The 19,664-nt window shown below is 32.5% G+C and overlaps 1 protein-coding gene across 2 annotated transcripts in view; it reads right to left on the bottom strand.

Moving 5' to 3' along the window:
* Window positions 1-12,915, bottom strand: part of LOC127720315 (putative defense protein 3) — a 28,198-nt gene extending 15,283 nt beyond the window's left edge. The window contains exon 1 of one of the 2 annotated variants that reach the window (XM_052226888.1): window positions 12,596-12,915. In XM_052226888.1, coding sequence (XP_052082848.1) covers window positions 12,596-12,809 — 214 coding nt within the window. In that variant the 5' untranslated portion in view covers window positions 12,810-12,915. Of the gene's footprint in view, window positions 1-1,016; window positions 1,363-12,595 lie in introns of those variants that run through there. The other variant, XM_052226885.1, reaches the window with a different exon arrangement.
* Window positions 12,916-19,664: the final 6,749 nt, after the last annotated feature.

Genomic DNA, 19,664 nt, shown 5'->3' with positions numbered 1-19,664 from the left:
CTTGGGCCATTGCTCTGTTATTTTGTACATTATTCTCTATTCTGTAAACCCTATCAAGGCCTTCCTTCAGGGGAAAATGTCAACAATAAATAACAAACGTTAGGGACAATAAAATACAACTTATGTTGACAATTACTATTTTATTTGTAGATTGGCTGGCTACTCATAACTTAAGAACGAGAATCATGTACAAGTAAAACCTAGTATTCTATAGCTGCAAAAAAGAGGCATTAAGTACCAAAGGCATTTTCAAACGCATAAGTTTGCGACGAACTGATAACGTCATGGCAGAAAATGCAACACTTTTAATTTCTTTTCACATTTGAGTTTCAATTAAAAATACAGCGCTTCGGATTACTTTTCCTTGTATTATAAAAAACTATTTTTATCACTATATCTGAAGCAAAATCAAAAATAAACCCTGGAATCGGATTGTTGCTCAATCTACAGTACAATACACGACATCTAACGGTTAAAATAATTGAAAAGTCTGAATTGTCTTGTTTACCCTTCTTTGTTACCTTCTTCCATATACTAAATCCAGACTTTTTAAATCCGATAACGTGACGATATGTCTACCTCTCTTCCATTAGCCGTCATATGTTTTGGTTATTATATCAAAACGCATCATAGATACATGTAACAGGCAAAAACTTTTGTTCGTCAGAAGCTGCATTTGTGAAGTTAAAAAGGCAAAATAAAGTACGAAGTTGAAGAGTATTGATGACCCAATTTTCCGAAAGGTTCTGCCAAATACAGCTAAGGAAAGCTATAATTGGGGTAGAAAATCATTAGTAATTTGAAATATTCCATGTTTTGTAAACAGTTAACTTTTATTTATAACCATCTAAATGATAATGCTTGTCAACACAGAAGTGCTGACTACTATCAAAAGACTTTCAAGACAATTACAAACGTTTCTTAGAAAAAACTTTCACTTTGTAAATGAGATTTCTTTTACGATAAATCCTAGATTGAAATCACGTGAAATCACGCGGTAACTAAGAATACATTACCTCTGATGTAGTCCTGTTTTGGCTTCATTTTTGGTAGAGTTAAATTTTTGTATTCCCGTTTACTAACTGTTAATGTGTAATTCATTTCAGAATTGTTCATTGGAAGATACTGTCCCATGTGAGTTTCATTTAAAACTTTCGTATGGAATGTTGCAGACGACAGACAAGTGTTAATCGGTGCTCCATTCCAAAAACAATATACAGTTGTTAAACAGACGATCACAAGAATTTCAATAACTTTCTCGATTTTTTTCAGCATCGTGGACATTTTTCAAGGAAGATCGTAAGAAATGGACGAACACTAGGAACCTGTTATACTATGTCACGTGATATTATGCCAAATTGACATGAGCGACACATCTATTAGTAAGAATTGTCTTTCTCCTGTCAATGAGACATGTTGATTAAATGTCAATTACAAGCATTTGCACTATATATCACAAACGAAGTTAGAGGAAATACAATGGATAGATTCTTGTCATTGAATTGAAATAATATGTTCTTTTCCGTGGGACAATTTTAATATAAATATATCTAAATGATTTAGTATAAGTTACAAACATGCCGTACATAATCTTAGTACTTCCATAACAGTGGTTATTCATAGGGTGGGAACGGTGTTGTAAAGTCAGGCCTCGTTCTCACTGTACATGCATGTCGTTTAGTCTGAGGTGGACAGTTGTCTCATTGGCAATCATACGTACCACATTTTATGTGAAAAATGCTTTGCGTATACAAATGTTAGTGTTTACATCTTTGAGATAAAAACTTATCAATTGTTAGCATGTATTCAGTTTTGTATTCAAAAGTAAAAACACAACTTCAAGTGTTCTCAAAATTGAAGCATGTATACTATATAGGGGGTCGTATAAAAAAGGGGAGAGGGATACATGAATGTGAAAAGACAATAAAATAGATAAAATAGCCATATACGATGACCGAATGATTCAAAAATATTGTGCAAGTTGTTCTTACTAATTTGCAGGAAACACGGTGAATAATGAGCTTCAATCACAACAACACCAAAAATAAAAATTACAAACACGTTTTAACTGACGGAAAATATCCTTTTAACACTCCCTTTACATTTTAATATTTAAAAATTCAATTAAACATTGTCTACAACTTATTCACACCTGTGTGAATGCGACCTAATTACTGTAGCTGACGAACTAATCTACGGAAAATGTACTTGCTCACATGTATGTTAATTAATTAAAATAAATAATCAGATACCAAGTTCAAGTTCAAATTCAGTATACATGTACGTGTCTTTAATAGAAAGAAGTGTAGGAGTGTAAACGAAAAAAGATGGATTTTTTTTATTCTTTCAAAAAATGAAGTATGTATTGAGAATTGTTCAAAAAGATAATAAGAATGATCACCGAGCATGTACTTAAGCTACAGCTTGTTAAAAAATTACACGTTTTGTATGGATTATACAGAGAGAAGACATTATTATGTGGATAGAAGTTAAACAAAAAGATAAAATTTTGAAATAAATATACGAGAAGATAAGTCTTATATATATAAAACGCTTTCAGAATTTCAAAAAAAAATTGGTTCACCCCATTTCTTCCCTCCCTCTGCTATAACATAAAACAGTCAATTATACATTTTCTGAGTAACTTCCCCTTAATACGTTAAGTTATAAAAAATGTAATCAAACGAAAAGATTCTACCTTTATAAAATATATGATATAAGAATATAAAATCACATAAATCATTTCATTTAAATTACAATTCTTATTAGTAAATTGCATTCCTGTACGGAAATTTGCTAACTTGATTGAAAACCTATATCTATTGTTTTTTTGCTATGTTACAATCCAAGATAGCGAAAAAAAACTTTCATACCAACCAAAAGATTTACATTTGGTTTTTGATATAATATACCTTTTAAATCCACTTAAAACAATATAAGAGGTGGGCATATAATTAAAACATAGTACATTCCAAAACAAATTTGAAGAAAGTTTCCTGTCAGAAATACACCTTTTTTTGCTGTGCTTTGTTTCATGCCAATCTGATGAGTCAAGTCGTTTCCGACTGTTTGTTACAATTTGAAAGTATTTCGACTGGCCATCAGTCATTCCATCATTTTGATTTTCATGACCGATAAATGCAATGTTAAAAAGGGAAACATCCGTACGCAACAGACAAAAGGACGAAGATGTAATCAACTACAAGTCATTGTTATGCCATCAACAATGAGCAAAACGAACACTGTATTGCAAGCGATAAAAATCCCCGGCATTACGAAATTTAAAACAATTCAAACGAAAAAAAACAACGACCTGATTTCTGCTAAGAACAATAAACGAATCTAGCAAGCAACAACAAACGACAACTGTATTACACGCTCCTGACATGGAACAAAACAAATAATGTAGTGCGAATCCTGCGCTTCTTGCAACTTATTTATTTTATTTAATAACGAGATTTAAGAATGTGTGATCCGCCTGATGTCTTATGCACGTATACAGATAGAACTGCTTGCGTGTATTTTTATAGGCGACTATAGTTAAGGATGTCATAGCTTGATCTTTAGTTTGTTTTTTTCTTCTTCTATAATACTGTTTGTACTTTAAAAAACGTAATTGCGAATATAATCAAATGTACATTATTCGTTTTAAACGAATTTTGTAATTCTTAATTAAAGATGGAAGACGATTCGCTATTAGAGATTTTGCTAACAGGTGTATGTATGTCTTCAATATCTGATAAATCAAATATTGATTTAAAACAGCAATAATTACATAAGTATGAATATTCAATAACAATTACTTGAAGTAAAATTAAGACCGTTAGTTATATACAGACAAAATGAAGACATTTTACAAGATTTCATACCTGCCCCCGGCTAACAAAGACAAGTCTTCAATAATAAAAAACCTCAAATTTGATAATTTTATAATCATAAATGTCAAAGGTTATTAATTATACATCACGATTGACAAGCTAATTCACAGGGAGTTTTCTTTTCAGTGACGCCATGACAATAAATGGTAGCTAGTCATATTCGTGATTTACGTAAAACAAAAAACAGAAAGGAAATATTGACTACATAGAAATAAGAAGACGTGGTGTGAGTGCCAATGAGACAACTCTCCATCCAAGTCACAATTTGTAAAACGTTAACAATTATAGGTCAAAGTACGGCCTTCAACACGGAGCCTTGGCTCACACAGGATAGCAAGCTATAAAGGGCCCCAAAATGACTAGATTAAAACAATTCAAACAGGAAATCCAACGGTCTAATCTACATAAAAAACGAGATGTTCTCCTTCACTTATTTAATAAGTACATGAATGTAATCAAGCATATTATACATGCATGTAATCATGCATATTTTAATAATGTAATCAAAATAAACCCACTTTTTTCTAAATATTTGATCTAATTTACATTTCGTGTGTTATATGTAGAGGGCGTCGCATTTATCTGTAAATAAATCTTGTCTCATAAATTTGTGGTGGAACAAATGCATATTTCTGGTATATTACTGTCACACATTATTGTTTATGTGCAGATATGCAGGTCATATTTCAAATCCATTCTTTATTGCTTGCCAAAAATAAGTTCTGCATTATAATACATGTAAATCATGATCTTTCATTATCCAGCTTATTCTCTGTCAGACAGTCGAAGTCAATTTAAGTCAATTTAAATTTTATTTTTTATAATTGTATAAATCTAGTGTTGTTTTAACCAATGTTTTTATCGAGTAGTTCACTCCATGCCGAAACTACTCTTCACATAAAAAATTTCAGTGTCAAATTATGTAATTGAAATAAATGGTCTGAACGTGAATACTGTACACGATGTGTACTGATTAAGGTGGTTCCAAACACATTGACTAAAATTAATTTGACTCGTTTAATTTTCACAAAATTTTCACAAAATATTTACCTTGACCCTTTGACAAAAATATAAAAAATTCAAAAAACTTGAACCACACACTTTATCATAAAAATTTCATTGGATATATAGCATGTATAGCAGTTTGACAATCACTAATTTTGATCATTGAAAAGCTTAATATTTCCTTAACAATAGAACGTGATTAAAACGTTCAGTTAATTTTTAAAGAGTTATCTCCCTGTGGTGATATGTACCACCTTAAAACGTTAGTCTGGGAGTACATGCTTATATATATATATTTGTTAGTTATAATTGGCTTTGAAATAGCTTTCAGTAACTGCGAGATCTCTTATATCGACGGTTTATGTCTATTGTTTAATGTATGTTGTTTTTGTGCCTTATATTGATCTTTTGAGTTAATGTGGTACATACATTAATCACGTTCTATTGTTTCGGAAATTTAAGCGTCTCAGTGATCAAAATTAGTGTTTGTCAAACTGCTATATATCCAATGAAATTTTTCTGATAAAGTGTGTGGTTCAAGTTTTTTAAAATTTTATATTTTTGTCAAAGGGTCAAAGTAAATATTTTGTCAAAATTTTATGAAAATTAAACGAGCTAAATTAATTTTAGTCAAGGTGTTTGGTACCATCTTAAGCCAATTGCAACTGATTTTTTACAATTTGTTCTTTTAGTGTGCTGTTACACCATTGTCCTAGATAATGTGGAGGTTTGAGCGCTCACAAGAATGTTTAACCCCGTCACATCTGTATGTGCCTAGCCAAAGTCAGGAGCCTGTAGTTCAGTGATTGTCTTCGATTCATGTCTGTCATCTTGTTTTTTTCTTCTTAAATCATTCTGTTATAAATTAGGCCGTTCGTTATCTCGTTTGAATTGTTCCACATTTTTCATTTTGGGACTTTTTAAAGCCGATTATACGGTATGACTTTTTCTCATTGTTGAAAGGGTGTACAGTTGCCTGTGATTGCTTTTATCCACTTCATTTGAACTATGGTGGATAGTTGTCTCATTGGCAATCATACAACATCTCCTTGTTTTTATTTATACATTGTATATATATGTGTGTTTCAAGAGACAGAAAACAAAATGTAGTTTTTTTTTCATTGCATCAAGATAACAACCTTGTTCTAATTTTAAACAACTAAATGACATGCTTCAGTACACGTGTATTTACTGAGTAAACAGTTAACATCCATGTATATGTCTTATTTCCTTGTGGATGACATAGCTTGTCAATCTAATGCTTTTTTTTTCCTTATGCCTTAAAATTAAAAAAAACAAAAAAACAAAAAAAACAAAAAAACATTTCTTCCTATTAAACCATTCACTTTGAGCATGTTAAAATAAATGACATGTCGGAGTTCATATTTCCGTTTTGACAACGTTTCATCTATCATACATGTCAATCATACTTATACTAGTCAACCAAAGAAAATATACAAAACAATGCAGTTTTCGTATTTAATTAAGTTAAATAAACGGTACCAATACAAAAACAAAACAAAAAACAAAAACGATTGATACTATGTTTGCACAGTTGTTTTCTCATCAAAACCAATGATTTAACTTTACGACAAAAACTAGAAACGTTTAAATTATTTTATTGATTTCAAAAAATCCAAAAATCATTTTTCCCAAAAATTTTAAAGAAATTATTAAAATTTTGAACTTACAATTTGAAACATAAAACATGGTCAGATTAAAATTTTTGATTTCCTTCACAGATATATGAATACCGAATTCTTATATTATCTGCAAAACAAAACTAATTCAGTATATTCTGTCTTTCTAACTTGGGTCATATTTTCTGAATCATAATATTATACATGTACACTCGCTTTTCAATTGAACGATTTTAATTGAATGATTAAACAGCTTTTCATATTATTTTATGATGTAGGAGTAGGCCCTGTAAGACCCTTTTTTAGCCCCAAAATAAAGCATTTTTACAAATTTGTTAAAGAAATGTAAACTGTTAGCTATTTATTGGAAAATAGAATACTTCTGTTCCATAAATATGAGCTGTTTTTAGCAATACAATGCACATGTATCAGGTAATAGCATCATAAATTCATGCAATAGTACTGAAATCTTCACAATTTTACCATTTGTGCTAATTTTAAACTTTTTTTTGTCTAAATGGAAGTGGTCGCATTTGTGTTCAGTCTTAATATTTAAAATTTATGTTGTATTTGATGATAATACATAACATATATAAAGGTTGAGACTGAACACGAATGCGGCCATTTACATTTTAGACAAAAAACCATCTGAAAAGTGACGTTTTATATCTGATAGTTTTTTCATATTTAAGCTTGAATTTGAGCGTCTTTAATGACCAAATCAGTTCAAATCTTTTACATAAAATAATTGAATCGACTGAAGAAGACACTTAAGTGTTCGAAAAGTGTCAAAATCTTTCATTAGATGTACTTCGAATATTAGGCCAGAACTAGCCCTTACCGGACCTCTCCTTTGAGTTCAAACTTGTTTATCGTTACCTTTGTTGACTTGTAAATATCTTAAAAAGCTATGGTAAATTCTGCTGATTCTAAATTGTTTTAAGTAATAAAGTGATAAAAGCAGAGCAGCAGAGGACAACCATTATTCATCCCACAACTACAGAGGAGGCCTGTCTGAAGTTACACTGAATCTAAATACACTACTGATTGTTCGCGCGTTAGAAGACACATTATCTGCTGTGTACTTTTTGTCGTGTTCAGTCTGTCTTGCCTGTATCTATATCGGATTGCCATCTGCTGTCGGATCACGTGTTTTTTCTTTTCTTCTCAGCAACAACAATTATAACATCGATTGACCGATTGCAGAAACAGAAACTCATTCTTATCGTTGAACGAGTTGTTTAAGTACATGTTTGTTCCCTACGCAATCTTAAATTAGATGAGGAAATGTCAACTGAACAATTATATTGCTTGTAAAACTTGGTTGGTGATGCTCAGCTGCCGAGGAGTAGACATTTGATATCCAACATGTGAACTTTTTCTTTTTCTGTTTTCCCTTTCTCTCCCAAGGAGTTGAGCTTCACTACCAAAATGTTGATTTAAAATTGAGAATGGAAATGGGGAATGTGTCAAAGAGACAACAACCCGACCATAGAACAGACAACTGCAGAAGGTCACCAACAGGTCTTCAATGCAGCGAAGACCTGTCGACTATCTATTTCCTTTTTACAAAATTTTGCTGATCTGTCATTATATCCATACTTTACTAACATACTGATGCAAGATGTATTACAACCTTATTCTACACCCCTTAACCCATAAAACATACAGAAGTCATACTGAATACATCATTTTACAGAAAATCGTGATGGTTTCGGTTGCTACAATACTTGTTCATACAAGCACTTAAATTTGTTTGATGGTTAACAAAGATATGTACTCTAACTACCTCGTGAAGAATATACAAGTACAACATTTACCAGGTACGCTTAAGAACAAAATTTACATAAAAGAGGATCTCGGTGGGGTTTAAAGAATAGAGAATAATGGGGGGAAATAGAGAATAAAGAGCAACAGATACAGAATACAATAAAGAGACCAACAAGTAAAGAAAAAAGATAATAGTGGGGGCTTAATTATAAGGAATAATGAATATTGAACATGAGAATAAAGAAAAGAGTAAAATGTTTTTTTTCAGATTAAATAATACAGAAATAAAGACTCCCTTCCAGACCCCCATTAAACATTTAACAGTTGTTAAATTGAAATCCAGCTTTTGGCTAACCCCCAATCAGACAAAACAAAGTCCATCCATGCTTTACTAAAAAAATGCTAGAACATTTTTTGATTAAAAAAGAGATGCACAAAACAAGGATTCTGTCTAAGAAACAATTTGAGGTCCAATTGGCCCTTAAATAAATTGTATCAAAAATATTCTCCAAGCAGAATTATTTTATTTATTTATGTACTTAAGTAAAACATTGCGGTTTTAGCATATTTGTACGGAAGCCCATTTAAGACCTTCAAAAATATAATTTGAATTCGAAATCACGAAATTAAATCGTTATCACGAATTGTATGATTTGTTATAACAGATTAGATTTGTGATAACGAATTGTGGAACGAATTACAAAATCTGTTATAACGATTTTCACCAATTCGTTATCACAAATTTAGTTTGTTATGACAAATTATTCAATTCATGATAACGATTTAAATTCGTGATTTCGAATTCAAATTATATTTTTGGAAGGTCCTAAATGGGCTTGTTATGCGTTTACTTTTCTACATTGGCTAGAGGTATAGGGGGAGGGTTGAGATCTCATAAACATGTTTAACCCCGCCGCATTTTTGCGCCTGTCCCAAGTCAGGAGCCTCTAGCCTTTGTTAGTCTTGTATTATTTTTAATTTTAGTTTCTTGTGTACAATTTGGAGTTTAGTATGGCGTTCATTATCACTGAACTAGTATATATATTTGTTTAGGGGCCAGCTGAAGGACGCCTCCTGGTGCGGGAATTTCTCGCTGCATTGAAGACCTGTTGGTGGCCTTCTGCTGTTGTCTGTTCTGTGGTCGGGTTGTTGTCTCTTTGACACATTCCCCATTTCCATTCTCAATTTTATTCCGTATATATGTCAGTCATTAGTAATACAGACATGAAAATTTAGGAAATTCAGTAAAATGTCGAATGTGCATAACATGTGACAATTACTAAGAAATAATATAAGTGCTCAATCATCGCACAAAAAAGATTTTACACAAGATGTATATTTTGTGATTATTCACTTGCTTATAAAAAGTCACCTTGGGCGACGCTTGTGTTCATAACTTATCTGAAATTTGCCCTCTGCTAGCTAAAATTGGACAAATAGCTTCTATGACATCACTTCAATGACACAATATAGTACGTCATCAAGATTAATCTTATCTTTTTCATAAAGTCCTAGAAACAGAAATCAGGTAAACTGAGAATGCTTCTGTACCAATATCTAATTTAATTATTTTATTTTCGGTCAAATAACTGGGCCAAATAAGCCCAACATCGAACCTTTTCCTTTTAATTGGCACCAAATTAATTATTAAAGAGAAAGGCTGGTATGAATTGAATTTTCACTTATGTAGATACAGGAAAATGCATGATTTGCTATGGAAAACAGAACAAATAGTCGTAGCCAATACTTAATTAGGAGCTACTAAATTCAAATAGTGAGAAAACCTCGCTGATATTTTTTTATTTATGAAACACTGATATCCACCGAGACCAATGGCCGAAGCTCATATCAGTTTTACTTAAAGTCAATTAAAGAAATTGTGCCACCTTTACAGTAAAGGAGTTTTGAATGATACAACGTGCAAATAGACTAACAAATATATAAATAAACGAACTGAAACAACAACATCCCCTTTCAAGAGACCTGACATTATCGTATCAGACAGCAATTCACTGAAGAAGTTTGACGCTATATTCTATCTAAATACTACCAAAAATGTCTATTTATTATTTCTAAATCCCACTGAGTGCCCGCTAAAAATTACTAAAACTATAATAAGAATATAATTGTTTCACGAGCATAACCCAATGAAGGATTACATTTTAATAGGGACAGTATTTTCAAGTTAGAAGACGAAGCTGAGATATGCAAATCACTTAGTTGATTGATTGATGAATTGATTAGTTTTAATCAATTGATTAATTTGGGTTTATCGCTGCGTCAACACTTATGGCTCTTTCACGGTGATGGAGCATTAATTGCCTGTCAAAATAGTATTATACATCTTAAGTCAGACAAAAGAAATGATAGATAAAAGCGATGTTTAATAAATATGGACTATTTTTATAACTAAAAGAAGACTTTATTGTAATATCAAAAACAAATGGAAAAACGTATAACAAAATTACTAGTTTTTAGTAGCTTCAAACCAATATCAGTTTCTTTCTAAGATTGAACACTTTGAACTAAAGATTCATCAAGACAAAATTTACCTTGTTAAATTTTACTTATCTTTTCAGATCTCTTTGATATAGCTTCTCACGTTCTGATGTATTTATACATCCTTTCAATTTTATGGGTTTGAGAGTGTCTGATGAATGTAATTCCAAAAAAGCACTTCGGAGGCACCACGCACCAAATTTATAAAGTTTAATTATCATTGATTGTAAGGAAATAAATCAAAATGTTATATGTAGAATAGTTACACATATACATTGTTTAAAGTATAAAATGTGTGTGTACAAGATAAGGCTAAGAAACAAGCAGAATGCGAGTCTCTGCCGAGCACAAAAAAAAATTATGTTTGGAGACAATGTTTTTCTTTTATTATTATCTTTATACTGCAATTATGAAAACTGTTCCTAATGAACAATTTTGAATTTGAAGCGGACGACGTAAATTTTGCAAAACTCTACGGGAACACATTATCAACGTCAATAGTTTGGCTTTATACGGTCAGTTATTGTAAACGGCCATAGTTTATACGGCTAATGCATTTTGACATTACAAATAGCAAAGTTGTAATATATTTTTTTCATACTTTTTGACAAATTGTTTATTGAACATGCATGAAATATTTGCCACTGGACGATCAGCAACCAACAATCAAGCAATCATTGATCAGAGGATATAGTTATTGACGAACATGTATTTAAAAGAATTTCGTGATCTGAGGATTAAAAACATTTCTTTCCAACTCTTTCATTTCAGAAAAGAATGTTAAGCATGATGAGGTGTGGCGCCTCACGTATTTCGTCATATGATACATGTATATAGCGTTAAATTTTGCAGTAGGATCCAGATAACTGCAACAATTACTAAATATATTCTCATGTAGGGGGGGGTGGGGGGGGGTAGGGTACTTCATTTCTGTATTCTTTCATTTTTATGCCATTTTTCTCTTTTCTATATACTTTTTGCCCACTATTCTCTTATTATTTATATTTTAGCACCTCATTATTATCTTTTCTTTATTTTTTTTTGGACCATTTTTCTCTATTGTTTATATGTTATGCCAATTATTCTCTATTCTGTAAACCCCAATCCACACCCTCATACATAGTTGTAAGAGAAACAATAGACCATTTTCATATTACCGACTATTGACTCCGGAATATATAATTTTTGACAGGTTATCTACTCTGTGGTAGGACATTCTGGTACTCGGTCAGTAAGAGCAATTAAAAGAAGTAGAATCAAGCTCACAATCGGTGCTATTTGGGAAAAACAACTATTTTCCTATGATTTAGTCGTGTGTAGAAAACATAAAACAAATAAATTTTTTATACTTCGGAATCAAAACTCGGTAATATGAAAATAGTCTGTTACGTAAGTATGGATCTGAAACCGTTCGGATGTACTGATTTTAATATCCATTATATTTCCTGAGTCAAATTTGTCAGATTTTACCCAAAGATTTTTTTTTTCTCTAAATGTTCTTACATTTAGGGTATATTCCTTCTTGAAGACGCCATATCTATTCTCGAACATTCTGACAATACTTCATATTCATACCACATCTTCTTATTTCAACATGTTTTCATATATAATATACTCAGTAGGAGGATAACATTTCTATAGCTTCAAGTTTTACAAAAACTGCTTCAGGATACTTACGCGAATTTAAAATTGAAATACACATGCACTTTTTGTGTGGTAGTCATTTTGCAATAGTTATATTTAACAAAATTTTGAATCGATGAACTTACTTAAAATTCTACCACGAAAAACACATAAACTTACCTCGAACTGCTTGTGGATTGAACTGTCCTGTCTCTAATCTATAACCATGAGGAGCAGGATTTCTTGGCCGTGCATTATGGCCAGGCCTTATTATAACATTTCTACCCTCCAAACGATCATATTGACAAAAACCTTGCGGAGCACCACTGCTGTAACTTTTTACGTCCCTTACAAATAAAATCAGGGAATAAATTGTCAGAAAACAACTGTACATGTTTGTTGAAAATGTTTCAATCCGTTAATTAGGGAATGAAAATTAACGAAAACCGTACCAAGAACTGAATTGTCCCTAAAAACGTTTAACTCTAGTGAAATGCATCAATCAACATTTCTGAAATGTCAGGTTACTTGTCAGCCAATGGCAAGCCAAGAAAAGAGATGTAAACGCAAACGTGAAATTGTAGAAAAAAATAATAACTATATCTATTTGACGTTTGACACCAAAAGAGTTCGAAATTTGTTCAGTTAAATGGAGAGTTTGTCCAAGACGTTTATAGGTCATAAATCACCTTGAGATGTTACTTTGTTGACAAACAGCCGATCTATTGTCTAGATCAAAGTAAAGTGACGATGATTGAAATATCAAATGTAAGCCCTCAGGTGCCGGATGACAACTTAATCAAAAAAGTAAAATATCGTGAAAAACATGTGTTTTGAAATGTAATTACACATTAACAAAATGAGTTTGGTCTATCAAGAATTAAAATCATCAAGTTTCATGTCATTTAAAAAGTCTATACATCTGTATAAAAGTTATTTTCGGAGTGTTATGCAATAATGATAATTTGCAAAAAATTGCTGTCTGTTGCAGATTTTTTTTCGGATAAAGAATGTTATATCGAAGAGCTTAACTGTTATAGTAACAACTTGATTACCAAATTTATAAACACGTAAATATTGTGGAAAACCTGTTTTTTCGTAACGTCATTACATAATTATACGATGCGTCTGATCTAGCTAAAAGTAAAGTTATCAAGTTTTGTGTTGTTTAAAAAGTCTATACATCTGTTAAAAGGTAGATCGGAACTGTTCATACAATAATACTTTGCTGTCTTTCTCAGCAAATTTCATTAAAATTGAAAAATCGTAGATATTTGGTTTGATTTTTTTTTTCTCAAAAATGTCAACTCGTGTATTTTTACTTGCTTTTCCATATACTGAGTCCTTTTTAAAATATAGTCGGCACACCATGCTGAAGATGTGTTTGACTTTTTTTTTTACCTCGGCAGGTCTGACAGTTTCTACTTAACTAAAGTTATTTTGAGTGTATTACTTAAGATAGCTATAATGGTGTTATTATAGGAATGGCGGATAAAGTAGGTACTGTGAATACTGTGGATACTCTGACTGATAATGTGGCATTCTATGAATACTGTGACATCCAGTGGATACTGTGGCATACAGTGGAACCTGTGACATAATGGGACATACAGTGGATACTGTGACATAATGTTGCATACAGTGGATACTGTGACATAATATGGCATACAGTGGATACTATGACATAATGTGGCATACAGTGGATACTGTGACATACTGTTGCTTACAGTGGATACTGTGACATTATGTGGCTTACAGTGGATACTGTGGCATACCGCTACATATTGATATTATTTATTCAATTTTTTAAATTTGTCTGTAGAATCAAAGACATGAATGAGTGTCATTTGTTTAATCAACGGTTGCCACATGTAGAGCAGGATCTGCTTACTCTTCCGGAGCATCTGAAATCACCCCAGTTTTTGGTGGGGTTCGTGTTGCTCAGTCTGTAGTTATCTATGTTGTGTTTTGTGTACTATTGTTTGTCTGTTGGTCTTTTTCTTTTTTAGCCATGGCGTTGTCAGTTTATTTTCGACTTACGAATTTGAATGTCCCTTTGATTACTTTCGCCTCTCTTTTGCAGATAGCATTTTTATGCACTAGAAGGGTATACAAACATGGCATTTTTCTATTGTTGTTATTGCAAAACAGTTGAATGTAGATATTGATAATCTCAATGTTAATGAGATTAAAGATGTTTTAATTAAAAGGTATATACAATTTTGGAAAAATAGACTTTTACAGAATGCTACTGTAACGGTGAAAAAAGGTAAATTACGAATTTATTTAAAATTTAAGGATATTTTAAAAAGAGATACTTATTTAAGTGTTATGAGAATTTTGAAAATAGAAAGCAATGATAATTATAAGTGCTCATGAATTCGCTATATTGCGCATTGTCGAAAGATTGACAAAGATAAAAGAATTTGTAAATTTTGTTCTTTTAATTCGATTAAATATACAATTCATTTGCTGATAGAATGTCCAGGATTTCAACAATAACGACAATTTATGTTAGAATCTGCTTTAAAAATATGTAATAATTTCGAAAATCTAGATCCAGAATCAGACCAATTTGGCTTCTTTCATGTGGACATAAAGAGATATGCAAGATGGTTGCTATGGTTTTTTTTATAAATCTTTTACAATAAAAAAAAACAACTGCTATAATAGTTAACTTCATATTATCATAAGCATTATCATTATCGATTCATTACGTAGTTCTGTTTATAATCATATGTTACACGCCCTTCATGGGCCGATGATTGGTTTAAAAGGTAACCATTCGTTATTATGTAAATTTCATAATAAATGTTATAACTTTTGAATACAATCATATATATCTTTATTAGCCTCCCTTAGGAGAGATAGTGATACGAATACAATATTAATGAATAACACAATATAAATAAAGTTTGAACTGATAAAAACACAAAAAAAGGGGGGGGGAATTACTTTAACCTTATTTCACATTATTAATTAGGAATGAGAAAATGGTTTGCAAAATTTGTAAACGTATGTGACGCATAAAAATTGAAAACGTTTATTCTGCTCACAGTCTAGCTCGAATTAATTCTGTTTCGCATGACAGTAAAATATAACAGAATTCTTCATCAGCTAAGGAACCAAGAAAAGCACTTAAAGTTATTGGGTTTATACATAGAAACTCGCACCAGAATTCATCCCGAATGTTAGATAGGTAGTCACATGACGAAATTGCGTGAATACACGGGTCGGTGAAAAGTTTACCACATGTATCACATAAAATAATATCACTGTTCGTATTGTCGACCAAACAACACAGGGAAAGTATGTAATTTGCCTGTTTACGCAAATATGGAAAATCTAATGCAACAGTCCATGCAGGATGAGGCTGGAATATTTTATGTATTTTCTTGAATATGTTAAAGTCACTATCTATATTTATACGTTGCTGCCATTCCTTTAGTTCATATTCAAAAATAGATCTGTGAAGTATTCGTTTCCATATACCCTGAGACGGAAAAGTTCCGCTAGCCATAAACCTTGTTAAATAGTTCGATAAATGGTATTTGTAGAGTGTGGTAAATTACAAATTCGTCCGAAGAACAGTAACTTACGTTCATTAATAAAACTGTCTAGGTTAAACCAACCAATAAGAGAAAGGCACATATCAGTTCTTGTACGTCTAGGCAATCCTTGAATGAACTTGCATACATAGTGATGCGTTCGTTCTAACATTAGTGTTTCTGTTTTAGACAGCTTGCCCCAGATCTCGCATCTGTAAAGAGCTTTCGGGTAGCATACTTGGCGAATAATCTTTGCACACACTATAGGGTTGAGTACAGCAGGATGAATACCGGAGCGAATCACGGACGCAGTGGTTGCTCTCCAGGATCGACACGCTTTAAATGTACGATCCATGGTTTTCATCGAAGTGTCCAGTGAAATCCCAACATGTGTTGCGCTTTTAACTGGTACAATAGGTTCGTTGTATAGGAATATATCTGGTCCTATTAGTTTTTTGCCGAATTGAAGAAGTTTGCTTTTCGCGGGTGAAAACGAGAAGCTCCATGATTCGCTGTCTTGTTCACATATTGATACCATTTCTTGGGCGGACTCGTGATTTGTGGCAATTAGCGAAATGTCATCAGCTTGAACAGGAGAACTACTATTAATGTCATATAAGAATGCTCCTTTGTTGCTAGATTCAAGTTCATTTATCAAATCGTTAATAAAGATCAGATATAACTTGTCAGATAAAGCACTACCTTGACGCACACCACGGTTCAGTTTAAACCATGTCGAAAGTTTTCCACCAGCTAGAATAGCACTGGATAAATCTGTGTACATGTTATCTAATAGTAGCCATAATTTTCCGGTCGCACCATATTCAAAACGTTTAATACGTAATCCATTAGGAGGTACTGTGTCGAATGCTTTAGTGCTGTCCAATAAAATAATTACAACCTTTCTGTTCTTTTCTATGTGATGAATAATTACTTCATAGAGGTTGAATGAAACATTTAAGCAAGACAGGAGTTTTTGGTAAGCTACCTGTTGGACATTCGGAAAGTCCAGTGGCGGATCCAGAGGGGGGCGTAGAGGGCGTACGCCCCCCCTTTGCTTGCCCTTTTTTTTTTTTTTTTTTTTGTAAAATGATTAATCAGACTAGACTTCGCGAACTTTGCCATTTCTCGTGTATTTAATTTTTATGCGACAATTCTTTACTTATAAAGATATTTTTCGCTCGTATTTACTGTAATATATTATTGATTATGCCAAAGTCATGTGATTCGCTACGGTGGAGTTGACCAGTACGTCGAAAAAAACGTCACTCAGTCATTTTGAAATTCAAATTACAGTAACACATTGCTTAGGCTGAGGATGACAAGCATGACGCCTTCAAAGCGACAAAGTATTGAGCAAGAACGTATTGACTTCTATTTCACAATTCCACCCAACAGAAAGTAATACTCTATTACACTCTCATGAAAAAAAAAGTTCCACAGCAATATTATTTACCTACGAAAACATGTTTGACCCCACACGCCCCAGCCCATTAATAACATTGCTGAATAGTGATCCCCAGTCAGTAAGCTCTAAATATAGATTTAAAGTCTAAGGTACGGACCATTTGATTTGAGGGGGCAGTCTGAGATATTTTAGAGAAAAAATTCTGACCCTGATTTTTGTCTTAAACTGGCCGTATCTGGATTGAAAACAATAATCTTGTCCACATTTTTGCTATTAGAAAAAAATATTTCCAACAAAAGTATTTAGCATTTAATGAACATGGTGAATAAAAAACGGGCGTAATTTTTTTTTGGGGGGTTGCATGTGAATCCCATATCTGACCGGAATGTCTGTTTCGCCGAACTGATATACTGAATACTTTTTTCAAGGCCCGACTGCAACCTGCCTGCTGGGTGTGGCCTATATGTCTCCATGTGTCGACCGTCATTCACAACTTCATTGTCATTTCCGACTCATTCGTAGCCTTTGGTTGATTTGGAACCCCTCACTTCCTTTGTTGGTTGAAACATTTCGACCAAACATTTGGATAAAAATTGCTTGTTTGTCTTTCTTCGTGTCGGTCGTATTGTAAATTTCATTGAATAGCCGTATATCTTGTTTACAACAAGAAATCTGTGAGGTTATGCTAACTAACCATACAACAAACGAGAATTTTCCATGTCCATTTTTTACTGACAAATCCCACATCAAATATATTAATTAGTACATAGCTTTGGATCCATCCAATCATTTTATAATAGACAATTAATGGAGAGAATACGGCACCAAAAATGTCCAACCCTTACACTTTAACTATAAAATGCATTTTACTCTTATTTTATGTTTTTTAGCCAAAAAAAGGTCAAAAAAATTTTTCGCCTCGCTCCGCTCGCCGATCTTCAATACTACGCCCCCCGTTCCAAAATCTTGGATCCGCCCCTGTTTTCAGTACACAATAAGGTAAGTAGCAAGTCAACCATCTTCTCGAAGACCTTTGTGATACTAGGCACTAACGAGATGCCTCTGTATGAGTTTGTATCTGTTTTTGGCTTGTTACCACCTTTATAAAGAAGTATTATCATACTCTTTCTCACGTCGTTCGGAATGTACGCACATTTGATACACAAGTTGAAAAGGTGATGTAAGTGTTTTATAAGTAATTTACCGCCATATCGTATGTGCTCATAAAATAAGCCGTCGTGGCCCCAAGCTTTGTTGTTCTTTAGTTTTGAACAAATTTCATTTACATCTGATAATAAGGTCTTTCCACTTTTCTGTGGAAAGACCTATTGTATTTGTTTTGATTATTATTTTTTTCTTCCGCCAAATTTTGTTATCGCGTAAAATTTTTGTTTCGCAATATGTCGCTAAGATATTTCTTATATAGTATCATACAGTTTATGCGCTTTTTATTTTCACCCATTCTAAGACGAACAATTTTCTTTGTAAGAGTTAACTCCCTATTCACTGTTTATCAAGAGTGTGCATCTCCTTCGTAACAAAAAAAAAAGATATCGACAAAATTCTTTTTCTAAATTGTTCGTTACATCCTCAGGAATTTTTGGCTAATTTTGATCGAAGCGAATTGATTATTACTTCAACTTGGTTCATTATAAAGCCATATAACCTTTTACAAAAGGTTGGATGACATATGACCTTGAAGAATGACAACCGGAAGTGACTTTGAGAAAACCGGAAGAAGCCATTTTTGCACTTTCTTCATGGAAAAGTACTCGGAATCCATATATTTTGTAATTTTAATACATTAACTTATCACTGAAGACTAGAAATGACTTTCGATAAACAGGAAGTGGCCAATTATCTCCTGGTTTACAAGGAAAAGTATATAGAAACTATATATCTTTGGAATCAGTGTTAAAGAAACTATTATATGAGACCGGAAGTGACATTTACTTCACCGGAAGTAGCTAATTATCTCCCTTATTTCACTCAGAAGTATATAGAAACCACTTATTTATCGCTTCAGTATGAAGAAACTGATGATAAGATGCAAATTTTAACTTTGAGTAATCACGAACTAGCTTCTTGTCAATAAAAATTGCTGTGGAAAGACCTGCAATTGTTCTCTGAACAATTGGTTTTTAATTTAAATGTAATGTTGTTCTGATCCCGGTTGACAAGTTTGCGAACAGATGACAGTTTTTCTGCAATTTCGGTTTCACGCTTCGGGTCGGTATATGTCGGCGGAGAAAATACTTCTCTGAAATGAGACAGCCAGATATCATTGATCTTT

The sequence above is a fragment of the Mytilus californianus genome, unplaced genomic scaffold (assembly GCF_021869535.1).
Source record: "Mytilus californianus isolate M0D057914Y unplaced genomic scaffold, xbMytCali1.0.p SCAF_11, whole genome shotgun sequence".
NCBI lineage: Eukaryota > Metazoa > Mollusca > Bivalvia > Mytilida > Mytilidae > Mytilus > Mytilus californianus.
The sequence above is the reverse complement of the archived record's forward strand: the minus strand, read 5'-3'. Positions and strand labels throughout refer to the sequence as shown.